A 14,553-nucleotide genomic window follows, 5' to 3' on the forward strand; every position below is an offset into this window, starting at 1 on the left:
AAGTTCCAACTGAAGGAATAAATTAATTACTTCCAATGGAGAAGTAAAATGTTGTCAGCTAAAACGTTGTCATATAAAGTCTCAAAAATTACATTTTATCAAACTGCGTTCAACACTTCTTGGGACTACAAGTGCACGTGGTGCACAGTTCAATAACAGATGTTGCCATTTGAAATTACAACAGTAGTTTCTGACGCATTACACCTCAAAAAATGCTCTATTGTTCATGACATCCCCTATGTCTGAAAAAGAATACATCACCAACCTAGACTAGACCGGAGATGCTAGAGTTGTGATTGGCAAATTACAATTACACCAGGGCAAGCTCTACAAACTTCTGTAGTCAAGAACGGTAACTTCCTCGTCCGGAGCATCAAGGTCATTGTAACTGCAGAAGAATCGTCATCATGGATGGGTTAAGTTGCCGGTTGTAAAATATAGTACAATGGCACAGTAAATCAACATACTATTTTTGCCTCTATGATAATAAAGACAGTATGGTTAAGCCCTCGAGTAGAAGTAATCATATACAAACTAAAGCAAGGTGTAAGGCTTGGTGGCAAGCCCTAGGTGGCCAAATTGTTGGTCAGAATGTGGCATAATCAAGCCAATCCAAGCAAAATAGGAGAATAGACATCATGGAATTCAATGGTATGAATGAATAATTACTAACCTTCGCAAACGGCGAGGATCTTGACGAAAAGATGGAGGCATGGTTATAATTGGCGCAGGACCACCCATCATTGGTCCAAGCACTCCTGGGTTGGCATGAGGAGGTCCGTTTGGTTCAAATGGAGGTGGCGGCCCTTGCTCTCTCAGCATATGCATGGCTATTTCTGGAGGTGCAGGAACAAATGGACCCAAAGGACTGAAAATAAAACCAGCCACGCTCATTAGCAGTCTTTTATACTATCAGAACAAAAATTGAAATCATATCTTCTCACAGCACCTACCCAGCACCAGGAATAGGCATCAAAATTGGCGGAGCGGGAAGTTCAGGAACAAAAGGAGCATTTGGACCTCGCCCACGGAAAGCATCAAACATCTGATCATCAGCGCCATCAAGACTTGGAGAACGATCACCTCTACCATATCTGCTTCCATCTCTCTCTGCCCTATCATATTCTCTACGATTGGCACGGTCATATCTCAGACGATTATCCATACCAGGTCTCTGTCTTGATTTGTCCTGCAAATCAGAAGTATAAATATTTGTCAAGGATTTCAATGAATCCATGTAACTGCAGTTTCCACCTGCACTCAATGTATTTATCCATTAATGATACTTAGAGAAGTGTCAGCTAAATTCTTCAGTAGGGTATTGACCCATCACTAAAAGCTTTAGTCAGATTCCTTCCACTGATTCTGTCCAGGCCTGATCATTCCCTCAAATAAGCCAACCCTCCTTTAACTCTCACGTCACCGGTTAGGCCACATAAGTGACTGTCTGACTGATACCGTATAGTTCATCTAATGTAGGCTTAGCACCTAAAAGGAAAAATCTGTAGAAGGAACAAAGGGGTGGAATGGTATATGGTCCATGTGTACACAAACTAGTAACCAAAAGGCACAGGCATACAAATTATTCTTAAAAGGGAGCTGGGGTTTACTGACAAATGAAAAAGAAACAACCTACAGGAAGCAGCTGGGATAAAAGCAAAAGCAAATTTTATTTGAAGTTCTTTTTTGCAGGGAACTTTTATTCGAAGTTATAATGTAACATGTGTATAGCACATATGTGATATACTGGTATGTAATTATGCATGGAATTCACTTGTAGAATTGTTCTGTTTTATTTAAGCAAGTAATAGAGTATGAGGTTCTTACTGGTGCAGACTGTTGCATAACTGGAGTTCCACCAGGTGCATTAGGATCACTGTTCATAAAGAAACATCCAGATCAGTAACACCTCCTTAAAAAAAAGTAGCACAGGCAGAAAATCATATGTACATACTTCATGTAATTTTGGAAATAGAGATCCTCTCGGACTTTGGAAGTCAACTCTAACACAAGCTCTGGATGCTTCAGCCTCAAATGCTTGTGAACGAACTCAGGAGCATGGAAAAGTTTCGTACAACCCTTAGCTCCACAGCCATATTTCCAACCATATTTTTCATCCCTTATCTTCCTGACATAAGGTTCCAGAACTTCCACAGCTGCTGCATCGATTTTGTCCTTGGCTGCTAATATTACCATGGGGTCCTGACCTCTCAGCCTTTCTTGCCAGAAAGTATCCACCTTCTTTTCCCAGTCAGCGGCATTAATATTGGTTGTATTAGACGTCTTATTGTCTGCTCTGACATGGCGACTGCCTTTTGCTTCATTTGTCTCAGACATGCCATAGTAATCAACACCATGAATACGCCATAAATAGGTAAGAAGAGTATCTAGGAGCTCAACACCTTCAAGGCCTTTGACAGTGGTTAAGCCTCGGATTATAATTATAGGCCCCATAGATCCAATATGAGACTTGTCTACATCTGATTTGTCATGATCGCCACTTGATAGGATATTCCCCACAATACCCTTCTCAGTGTCAAGCTTACGCACAAGGGCTAGAGCTTGTTCAATGTCAACTTGAACCCGTCGAGATTCAGAGCTAACTGGATGAGCCACGGGAGCACCAGAAAGAGGGTCTGTTTCTTTTGAGGAACCCCTGCCATGCTTTCTTCTCTTGTCACTGTCTCCATCATCATCAGAATTTCCATCACTGCCACTTGCTGCAGCCGCAGTTATTCCAGGGCCACTGCTCAGTAAAAAATCAAGGTATAAACAAGAAGTCCAGAAGATCATCATAACACAAGCTGTGCAGATATAACTCACAGGTCCAGAGTTCCATTTTGCAAATCATGAAAGAAATCCTTTGCTGTTGCCTTACAACTATCATTCCTCCTGCATTATATGGAAAAGTTGCAGTTAGACGAAACTACAACATTTATAACTCTAACATAACAGTAGTACTAGGGATTTAAATTGTAATATCTGCAGTTTTGTGATAACTTCGAAATCAAATATGTAGTTTTGTGATACAGCGCCTTAAATCTATACTTTTGTGATAATTTGGTCAAAGCACCTGTAGTTTTCTGAAATTTACTTAACAAAAATGTAAAAGGAGTTAAGATGAGCAGTATAAAGGGTATTGTTCTGCAAGAAAATTTTTTCCACAACATAATAATGTTTATGAATGCATAAGGGAACAGGCTCAATAAAAAGGAATTCAACTCCACCTGTCAATAACAGATGACAAGTTGGTCGGATGGTACTTGTCTTTCAACCTGCAAGTGAAAGCAAATGAAATGTCAGTTAAAGCAAGTGGACCATTTTTGTTCCTAGTTGTGTACAGCTAAATCATTTTGACTTACCGATCATCATTCTTGTTAAGGTCAAAATAAGCACGTTTTTGAGTAGTGATGTACTCTGTCCTGTATTCTTGATACCTTTTTAAACAGACATAGCCCATCAATACTAAAAAGGTAGCACAAAGATATAATCAGTAAGTGTTGTGCATTTACCGTTTCTCAGCTTCAGCAGGTGAAATATCATCCTCAAGAACTTGGATGAACTGTTTGTAAGTCATCAGTCCTTCCCTGAAAAGATGCATAATCATATAAGATAACAGAAATACACTAAGAGAAACTCATGAAACTATATCCCAATCCTCTGCTCAATATGTTAGAACGGTTAGCTCGTCAAAATGAATGGAGGGAACAATATTTGAAAACAAGTTTAAATGTGACAACAGTTCAGATTTCTTTAATCTGCAATAGAAGTTTTCATAAATCTGTTTCAACAGTTCAAAGATCAGTTTAAAAGGTATGCATGTTGAATATTTTTTTACAAATAACAAAAAAGAAGGCAATCCACCTCTCCCTACAGAGATGTCATCTAACATGTGGCCTTCATATGAACTGCCACTCATTACAATGTTTTATGCAAATCGGTCACCAGGAACAACTGCATTGGTCGGGCAAAAGATTCTCCTAATTAAAAAAAATCCTGACCAATAACTAACTAAATATTATCTTCCTTAGCAACATGGTCTACCTTCTCTAACATTTCATGTTCTTCCTAACTAAGACACCTTAAGCACACAATAACACTCAATGATAAATGTAAATGTGACATACACATAACTAGAGGAAACAACTGAATAAACATTTGCTAATTACATGCGTTGCCACCAAAAGTATTATCAGCATAGAATAATTGTTATTTCTTAAAAACTTGAAGAAGTCATTACAACCATGTGATGGTTGATGGGGTATACCAATAACTTCTGCCCATCCATCAGCTGATTCCAATTACTATCTTTCCGCTATTGTTTTTGTCCAAGAAAATTCTAGAATTCCTTCAGATGACAACTACGGGAAGCAAAGATAAGGAGAACGAATCTAATTTCTCAATGCCAGCAACCAAATCCAAGAAAAGACCCTCAGGTTTATTAATAGCATCACTAAAATAAAAGGCTACAATTCAACAGAATACAAAATTGATTAGCAAGCCCAGTATTATAGAGAATTAACACTAAAAACACTAAATTATAATTTTCTAATGAAAAGCCCAAGCATCAACTACTCCTAACAAGCGTGATCATGCTTCAATGATTTCATGTTACATAGGAAGCAATTCATCCATTTCGTTCCTCTGAACAAGTATCATAAATTGATGAACATATTTCAGCAACTAAATAGTGGCAAAAGAAGATATACAAGAGAAGAAAACAAGAATCCCTCACCTTTTTCCTGTTAACAATGTTAACACAATCTAACAGTCTACCATCAATAGGACAAAAATGCATAGTGTTAACATGATAACATCTACTTATGCAAATTAGCATTGGAAGTGTTGTGTTCCATGGAGTTATCAATGTATATTTAAGATAACATGGTATAGAATTAAAAAAAAGAAAGAAAAAGAAATCCACTACTAGAGATTCAAATAAAGCCTCTGAGCCTTTGTTTGTTGTTAACAGATAAAGAATATTCCCATCAGATTCTCCATTTGATTGTATCCAAAAGCATATGCTTCTTATGCCTTCAAGGTGTAGCTGAATATCTGGGTGGTATAGCTTACATATAACTGGGAAGAGTCCTTTTGTGGTGGCACTAACTGTAAATTGAGCTGGCTTGCTGGTGGCTAATAACAGTAACAAGGTTCCGGAGTATGTAGTGCTGCAGTAAAGGATTTCAAGCTGATAGCTTAACTACAGGCTCACAGTTCTCAAAGAATCAGTCAGATTTCAAACATCAAATTTGGAGAATTTTCTGAGAAGATTCTCTATCTGTTAACGATGCCTTACAGCATCTAGCATAGAAGGCTTAATTTGCATTTCCCAATAGTAGTGGCAATTAGCTCCAGTATTGTCGATCGCTACATAGTTACAGTACCCAGGAGACAACATCAAAGTGCCTAACAATCAGAAAGAGTAAACATGGTAAAGGAATAAGTACCTTTGGGTAATTCCAGGACCATCATTGGATGCCCCAAACCCTGAATCGGCCCAATCTGACATTGAAATCGAATTGTCAGAACATATTCACAAGTATCAAGAATCTATGTTCTAAATGAGGAGTGTAAGTGCTAGCTAAAGTAAAAAAAAACAGCCATGCATATACTTTGTCTTCATCCCGACTAGAATGATTCGAAGCAGGAACAAATTAGAAGATAGTGGTAAAATTCTTACTACAACTATAACACACCAAACAAATCAAAGAGCTAATAGCCCTAACACCCAACATCTACAGATCTGAAATCCTGAACCTCCCTGCCATAAATATTTAACATTTAGGACAAGATTTGGTCAAAATTTAAAATTACAACCATCAATTTTGTAGTAGAAATAAGTTTATAAAATCTAATAACTTTTTATATTATGATAGTACTTTTCAAGGAAAATCTATATACAACATTTTATTTTGTTTTAAAACTAAGCATTTGGGAAATTACAGTCGGAATTTTGAAAATTCAACCGAATTTTGTTCTAAACGTCAAATATTTATGACCGCAGGGAGTACATTAGCAAGTGCTAACAAAGCAAGGTTGCTAATGTTTACCAAGTAGAACAGCCCCATGCTGTTCACTTGAATTCAGTAAACTCATACTGACTATGGAGCAAAGGATCTGATAGTTTTCACTAAACTATGTTGTAGATCATCAAAACCAATCTAATTTGGTGGGGAACTAACTACAGGCAAATAATCAATTTCCCTCATACCATTTGGGGTTCGCTCATGCTGTGCTACTCAAACAGCTTACTTCTGAGATCGAAACGAAACTTTGCCCGAGGAGAAGAATCCTCACCTGCTGCGCGATTTTGATACCTGCCATGGTATCGGTCATCATCATACCCACCTCTGCCTCCACCACGCTCGTGGTCATATCCATACCTACCCAACACATCACCCAAGCACACGCGATGAAACCGCAGAGCCTCGAAGAACTAACCACCAATCCAGTACAGATTTCGACCAAATGACCAAGAAGAAACCCCTCACCTCCTGTCGCCGTACCCGTACCGCGGCGGCGGGCTCCCACGGCCGCCACGGCGGTCGTACCCGTCGTCCCGCCGCGACCTCTTGAACGGCGGCGAAGGGGATCTCCTCGACGGGGAGTGGCGGCGGCCACTCCGATACGGCGGGGGGCTGGAACTACCCCCACCCCGGCCACCGCCTCCTCCCCGGTGGTGGTTGTCGCGGTAGCGCTCGGGGCGCGACGAGCCGAGCGGCGGGGGCGGCGGGAGGGAGGGCGGCGGGGGAGGCGGCGGTGGCGAGCGGCTCCGCTTGCGGGTGGCCGCCGGCTGCGGCGGGCCACCGGGGGGCGGGGGCGGGAGCGGCGGCGAGCGGCCCTCCGGGCTGTCGGGCGGAGGCGGCGGCGGGCGGCGCGCGCGGGGGGCCTCGGTGGAGGCGGGGTCGATGACGTCAGCCATGGGGGGGAGCGTCGCGGTGGGGTTAGGGTTTGGGAGTGAGGAAGCGAATCGCGCACAGCTTGAGGAGGGGGGAGAGAGAGAGGGTAGGCTAGGCTGCGGGCTGCGGCGCACGAGGCGGTAGCGGCAAGGGAAGGAAGCGTCTAGAAAAAAAGTGTGAAACGGCGTATGGGACACGTGCACGGCTGCTGATCGGGTTCCCTGTTTGTGTGTAGCCCTATCATAGGATATACGGACACACATTTAAATTATTAAACATCATATTATACATATAAACTGTGAGACGTTTTTATTAAGCCTAATTAATTCGTCATTAGCAAATGTTTACTGTATGACCACATTGGCCGTGTTCACTTGAGCTACATATTGCAGCTGTTGAACTGCTGTTGGCTATATCAACAGTACTAGCAGCACAAAATTTACTGCTAGTGCTGTAGTTGTTGTGCTGTGAAGCTGAAGCCACGGCAATCTCATCCGAACCCACCCATTGTCAAATCATGGCGCGATTAGGCTTAAAAGATTCGTATTGTATTTACATAATCTGTGTAGTTATTTTTTTTTTCTATATTTAATACTCCATGCATGTATTCAAACATTCGATATGATAAGGTGAAAAGTTTTTACGTAAAAACTAATCAGGGCTTAATTCGTCCCATCGTATTATTTTACTTTTTAAATTAAGATTCATCTCGTATTGTTTTACTTTTAAAATTAAGATTCATCTCGTAGTACTCCCTCGATACCATAAGACTCGACTATATGATTATTAAGGGACTTGTGGAAGATTTAAAATAAACCAAATACAAAGAATTAAGAAGTGATAGTTAATGTATGTATGCATGTACATTATATTATGAGATATAAGAAAAAAATGATTATGTCTTACTCTCATAACAGTAGTATATTTTAGGATATAGAAAGTAGTACTTCTGCTTTTTTGATATTTTTTTCTTCAACAAAGCAATCTCTTTATCCCATAATATAAATAATATAAGACAATCATACTTAACATAATCTTTATTAGTTTAATACTAATGTTTGGCTTATAATTTCTCGTATGCTATAACAAAACTATAGCAATATAAAAGTAAATTTGAGTGACAATCAAATAATATCATTTTCAACAAATAAAATGTATATTTATATTATACTAATTATTAGTTAGATGTTTTAAAAGTTAAATATTAAAATACTTATGCGTCTTATATTATAGAATGGAGAAAGTAACTTTTTTTAATTTCTTTTTTCTTCAACAAAGTAAACAAACACACCCGGGATCGCTCTTGTTTCTCGCAAGTATCTTTATATCCAAATAACCGAACGGCATCTTGAACGACAAAGGGGGACCTCTTCAAGGGGTATTCTTCAAAGTGGATTTGAGTATTTTCTCCGGTAAACTTTTACTATCATTTGATCAACGATTTTTCACGAGAATTGAACTGGTTCGTGTAAAATTATTTCGTTCCAAAGGAGCCCTTTATATTTTTGGAAACTTCCAACGGTTGGCCAGCAAAACGGTAACAAACGAAACAGCTGTATGGGATAAATCAATTTTGAGATAAATATAAATAACTACAAGACACAAGTAAAATATTCACTTCATCACCTTCTCTGTTCTCACTTCCACCCAAGAGTCTAACAAGAAATAAAATTGCTACGGCCATAATGACCGGAAGCATGATTTTTCATGGCTTACAACATATGCAGAACAACATTCAAACCCTAAATGATGGTAAAGAAATGGCCTAGGTACCTAACAGGTTCTCATCAAGTTATAGTACAGACAGTTAAACTACATGGATATAATGCCGGCATGATGTTCGCGATCCTCCACAAGACAAACATCGCTATACTCACGTTGATGATTCGTGGCCATTGACAGTGGCTGGTGCAGGAATTTCTTGCTCGGTGGTAGGTGCTGCAGCACTTCCATTCTGTGGAGGAAAAGTAGCAGAAGCTTCAAAAATTGATTTGTTTGAAATATCAAGGCATATTGAAGAAGCTACAGAGACCGGAAAAGAGAATTTGTTGGTTGTAACAGGATACAGAAACTTTTAGGACATTATACTTGATGCCTGAAATGGGCCATAACTTAGGCTGTTTCTTTCGAGGAATCAATCACATATCGAGGGATGAGGTGGTTATGGACCAACACATTCCATTCCTCGAACCGAACAAAAAAGTGAGACTTGGGAGTATCTGATGGTCCATTGGCCATCCAATTCCTCAAAACAAAACAACCCCTAAAATTCTTAAATGGCCACATCATTATAAGCCATACTGCCGTCAGAAACAAATGTAAACTACAGTATATTGATGCTGAAGCTAGCCTCAGGCTGCCAGTGCAAATAAAGGAAAACAAGTTCATATTTAACCGGCAGTAAACAAAAGCCACAGTTATAGGACAGCTTTCATATTTTGAATACCAAGGAGAGAAGAAAATAACATGCAAAGATGCCCAACCGTCAGCATTAAATCTTCCCATAGCTAAACCAATTATGTGTCATGATTTTAAGTTTACAACTATGGATTGAAAGTCAACCAGTCACACCAGTGACCAGTATAACAGGAAACAATATCAGTATATCACACTATCTAATATCCTCAAATTTAGAATGGAATAGCTAGAGCCACAGTTTTTTAATCCCCTGGCAATGGACCATAACTTGATTTACCTTCATAAAAGTTAAGAAAATATTGAGAAGCCATTGTGGACCAATATTTTGATTAATTTCTCCAAAATTTTCAGCAACTGCTTAAAAATGGCTACAATCATCAGTAAGCTAGATAACGAAACAAGGATTCAACTCATCTGAGCCAAAGAGTCATTTCACTTTCAACTTATTGTGAAAATTAGAATCCTCAAAAAGTATGTAAATAGATGTGCAGCTAATGGGGGAAAATGACTTACACCATCATTAACTGATGCCACAACTTGAATAGGTGTGGGAGGTGCTTTTGATAGGTCCCTCAACATCCCCTACAAAAAAAAAAAAGAGATTTGTTTTTAGTAGAAAAACAGAGATTCCACATTTATGAGGTAAGGTGTCAAAAATTTAAAGATAAGATCTAAGTACTTTGATCACTTGATGTATGGATTACTAAAAACAAACAGAAAGAGAAAGCAATGTGAAGCATAGTTTAAAAGACCCATGCTTTCAGTGTAAGTGTATAACAGACCATTTATGGATTTGGATTATGGATTACCAACAATTTCCTGTGTTTGTCAACAAATAAAGTTTAAAACTCTTATTGCCAATTAACAAAATGCTCAGCTATGAAACTTTCCATGCACCAGGAAGCACATCAGATTGTTAAGACTAATATTAATGATAGTGTGAAACTTGTTCAAGAACAGACAGAACTCACTAAATAGATTACATATTCAAACATCAGCACCATGCATCTAACTTCATTGCATTGGATTGTATACTAGAAACTTCAACAAAACTCATCCCAACAACCTATACTCAAATAACAAACTGCATACCAAGTTGGCATGACACCTTGAACTTGGCATTTTAACCTTCAATTGCATATATAGATATACATAGAAATAAGTCAAGACAAGTGTGAGTAACTGGTGCTTTAAATATGTCACGATAATAGCTTATAAAGTGCAAATTAATAATGTAACTTAAACAATTTCAACAAAAATGATCCTAGCAAAAAATTGCTGATAGAATCTTAATATTAAGTCGGTCTTCAGTTCTTAGAAGTTATAATATTTTGCTACATCTATGATCTATCACAAAGTTTGACTTATAAGTTATAACTCTTGAGTTTCTATGCTGACTTAAATCTAGCTATGCAATGGTACTACTAAACATTTATAGGTACCTTGTTTGCCCACATGAGGCCACAGGCATTGCATAATGTTCTTGGCCCATCAGGTCCACGACGCATCATAGGTGTAGCCTTTGCATTTATACCACAGTGATGGCATCTGAAAAAAAAATAGCAATCACCAAAATTTATAAATGATGTTTCATATGCTTAGAGAAACCACAATGATAAAAAGGTAGTAATAACCTGGCATACACCATACAAAAAAGAAGCATATTTGCATGTATGATAAGTATAACAAAGATATCTATATCAAACTTACATGCAAATTGTTCAACTAAAGTTAGCCAAGTAAAAAATGGGATTGATCCACAGTTCATAGCATCTATACAATGCAATACACTAGAGCACACGATTCCAAGCATGGATTGATTGTCAACACCTTGCTAATAAATATGTAAAGGATGTTTCACACATCAAGAAATATTGCTGGAAAAGTCATAAACCAAGAACCAAAAAAAATGGGATTTTTCTCTACTTACTCAGCAGCAGAGGGAGGCCGACCTTCCACTGATCCCCAGTTTGGGGAGCCATCTGAAGCTGTCAATTCCGATGTTGCTTCATCACCCTTTGGTTTTGAAGATGTAAACTGACCTCTATTGCGCTGCATCCTACACATACATAGAAAATATTTTAAACTATGAAGATTTCCTGTACATAATCTAAGCAGAGGTAATTTAGAAAACATGAATAACAGCAAAATATAAATCCTACTATCTGCCACGGTAATATCAAAACTGAAAGTAACCACAAGAAAGACACTGATACTTAAAAAGGTACTACCTCCGTTTCATATTATAAGTCGCTTTGACACTGATACTTTGATCTTTAAGTTTGACTAAGTTTATATAAAAATATAGCAATATTTTCAACACAAAACAAACTTATTATCAAAATATTGTAAATGTTAGTTCTAACAAAACTAATTTGGTGTTGTACATGTTGCTAAATTTGTCTATAAACTTGGTTAAACTTGAAGAAGTTTGACTACGAAAAAAGTCAGAACGACTTACAATATGAAACAGAGGGAGAATAGCTTAATAAAAGCAGCCAGACAACTCAAAACTAAAACACGCTTTTGGTACAAATACAATGTATAAGTTGCCAAGTTTAGATTATATTATTCAGTTCACTTCCACTATATTAAGTACATTGTTAGCAGAGTGTATTACTCACAGATCAAATACAGCACGCTTGACTCTTCCTAATTCAGGTCAATCAGCATTCAAATAGGAACAAAATTCTATAGCATTTCAGTACGTATAAACATCCACAGCCAATGCTAAGCTAGCACCAACCTAAGTGCAACTTCCTTCCGAACAGAATACCGGATCTTCTTATCAAAGTTGCGCTCCTTCCGCTTTTCTCTGAACCGCATCAAAGATGCCACCCGGTGTGGAAAATTCAACCTCTGAAACCAAGGGAAAAAAAATACACAATGAACTCCAGAGTGCACAATCCTGTCAAACATAATGAACTGATACTACAAAGAAAGACAGTTCACCATCACCCGTGCCAACCTTACTGTATGGCGCAGATGACGATGCTCCAGAGCCCAAACCTGGGTTCAGCTCCCTTCCACCGAGTAGCAAGAGCACTGCTTGAACCTGCGAGAAGTAATCGAACACTCAGCCTTTTTTTTTTTGCAACATCAATCCCAGTCTATACCGAAACACACATGACAAACAAACAAGGCCAAGCGCATGAGAGGCAAACGACCTTGTCAGGGGAGACAGAGTCGAAGACGTAGACCTCGCCCTGGAACGAGAGGGTGAGTTGGTTGGACGCCATGGGCTGGACAGCGCCGGAGGCGGCGAGCATCCCGCCGTGCGGGTCCAGCTGCGCGGCGGCCTCCGCGTCCATCGGGACAGCCACCTCGCCGCCCACCCCCTCATGATGTTGCGCGTCCTCATCCTCCTCCATCTCCTCCTCCTCCTCCTCCAACTCATCCTCCTCCTCCTCATACTCCTCCTCCGCCCCCAGGGCGCGGTGCTCCTCCTCGAAGCGGGCCATCGCCTCGGCCTCGGCGGCCACCGCGGCGAGGTGGTCGACCGTGGGCGCGACGTGCGCCGCCGCATCGTCCGCCGGGGCCGGAGGAGGGGGGCGCTCGGGGCCCCGGCGTGGCTGGTAGGGCTTGCTGCCGTCGTGGTGGGACATGGCGGAGGTTGGGGGTTTGGGTGGGATCGGATCGGACGATGGGGATGCGGGGTGGGTAGAGGTGGCCAAACGGGCGGCCCGGCCCGGCACGGCACGGGCACGGGTCCGGCACGGCCCGTTTCGGCACGGCCCGTTAGGCATGGCTCATGAAACGGGCCGTGCCGTCCCGACCCACGTGCCGAGCCGCCGGCCCAAGCACGGCCCGTGGATGGCCGGGCCGTGCCCGTGCCGGCACGGCATGCGTGTGGCCCGCCGTGTCAGTACGGGCCCGTGAATGAAAAATGGGCCGTGGACGGGGCACGGTTGGCCCAGGAACCGAAATGGCGCGGAGGGATGCGATGCGGACTTGCGGAGGTGGCTGGCGGGCTGGGCCATCAGCTAGGAGGGGTGCTCAACGGACTTGCGGAGGCGGCTAGCGGGCTGGGCCGTCAGTTGGGAGGGATGAGATACGGACTTGCGGAAGGATGAGATGCGGACTTACTACAGTAGCCGTGCCGTGCCGTGCCGGCCCGCGGGCTCGGCCGGCGGCCCAAGCACGGCACGGCTACTCGTGCTGTGCCGGCACGGCCCGTTACTGTAGCAGGCCGTGCCGGGCCGTGCCGGCTACAGGTTCCGCCGTGCCTCGGGCCGCCCGTTTTGGCCCGGCCCGTTTGGCCACCTCTAGGGGTGGGAGAGAACCCTAGCCCCTAGGATTTCGATCTCCTGCTTTCCGGTTTGGAGGGTGGAAATGGACACGAGGAGGGAGACGGGTGACGGCCTGACGGGTGAGGGGAGAGCGTAGGACTATAGGAGGGTGATGTGGCAGCATCACAGCCGTCTGATCTGCTACCCCCTGTATATCTATCCCTCTGTTTTCAATCTCCTTACACTTTCAGACCAAAAGCGAATTATGATATTGCTTCTCGTAAATCGTTATAAATATACTAACGTTTTAAGCTTGTGGTATGAAGTAGGGTTTAACTTTTCAATTTCGAAGTAAAAATCGATTCTCACCGGTGTACCGAAATCCAACCAAAATTTGGTAAAAACCGACGACTTTCGGTTAGCGTCATACGAAAACCGGCTAATATCACCCGGTTTTCAGCAATCTTAAAAATTTACAGGATTAAGAGTAAATTGATAAATATAACTGACAAAAATAAAAGAAAAAAAACAACAGGGTCAGTAATTTCCATAAGACAATCATAGCATCCATAACAACAAGCTGAACAGATTCGCAAGAAAAAAAAACCTAATGAAAGAACCAACTTTTTCCGCTGAAATGTTCAGCCCTATGAAAGATTTTTCAGTCAACTTTCAGCTCATGTTGATGCAAACCATCTTCTCATGTTGCTGTAACAAGAAAAATTAAAGATCACCGTGACGGCATGACCCACGAAAAACTAAGGGGTTGTTTGACTCATATACTAACATTGCATAGGGTTGTCATAGTTTTCTTGCCAAGTTTGTCTAAGGTTAGGCCAACAAATTTGGCACGACACTTCGGCTAGTAATCCACAACCTTGCTACATTTTCCTGAGACAATGACGCGTGGGACCAAAGTGCTAGAAAAAAAATCTAGCCACAAGTGTGGCAATGAACCAAATGCATGACTAACTTATTCAAAAAGCTTCCTTAAGTTGAGGTGT

At 41.1% G+C, this 14,553-nt stretch overlaps 2 protein-coding genes across 2 annotated transcripts; both read right to left on the minus strand.

The window, feature by feature from the left end:
* Positions 1 to 49: 49 nt before the first annotated feature.
* On the minus strand, positions 50 to 7,180 carry LOC9270793 (serrate RNA effector molecule). The gene is made up of 12 exons (XM_026026496.2): positions 6,495 to 7,180; positions 6,301 to 6,386; positions 5,451 to 5,505; positions 3,513 to 3,587; positions 3,363 to 3,437; positions 3,228 to 3,275; positions 2,824 to 2,892; positions 1,955 to 2,746; positions 1,828 to 1,876; positions 954 to 1,189; positions 674 to 868; positions 50 to 388 (listed from the first exon to the last, which is right to left on the minus strand). Exons 1-12 carry the CDS (start codon positions 7,163 to 7,165, stop codon positions 328 to 330), a joined length of 2,412 nt encoding a protein of 803 aa, XP_025882281.1. The 5' UTR covers positions 7,166 to 7,180; the 3' UTR covers positions 50 to 327.
* Positions 7,181 to 8,487: 1,307 nt separating this feature from the next.
* On the minus strand, positions 8,488 to 12,931 carry LOC4341953 (GATA transcription factor 20-like). The gene is made up of 7 exons (NM_001421827.1): positions 12,488 to 12,931; positions 12,289 to 12,375; positions 12,067 to 12,179; positions 11,251 to 11,379; positions 10,763 to 10,868; positions 9,834 to 9,902; positions 8,488 to 8,856 (listed from the first exon to the last, which is right to left on the minus strand). The coding sequence occupies exons 1-7, from the start codon at positions 12,923 to 12,925 to the stop codon at positions 8,776 to 8,778; spliced, it is 1,023 nt and encodes a 340-aa protein (NP_001408756.1). The 5' UTR covers positions 12,926 to 12,931; the 3' UTR covers positions 8,488 to 8,775.
* Between the last annotated feature and the right edge of the window lie 1,622 nt (positions 12,932 to 14,553).

The sequence above is a fragment of the Oryza sativa genome, chromosome 6 (assembly GCF_034140825.1).
Source record: "Oryza sativa Japonica Group chromosome 6, ASM3414082v1".
Classification (NCBI taxonomy): domain Eukaryota; kingdom Viridiplantae; phylum Streptophyta; class Magnoliopsida; order Poales; family Poaceae; genus Oryza; species Oryza sativa.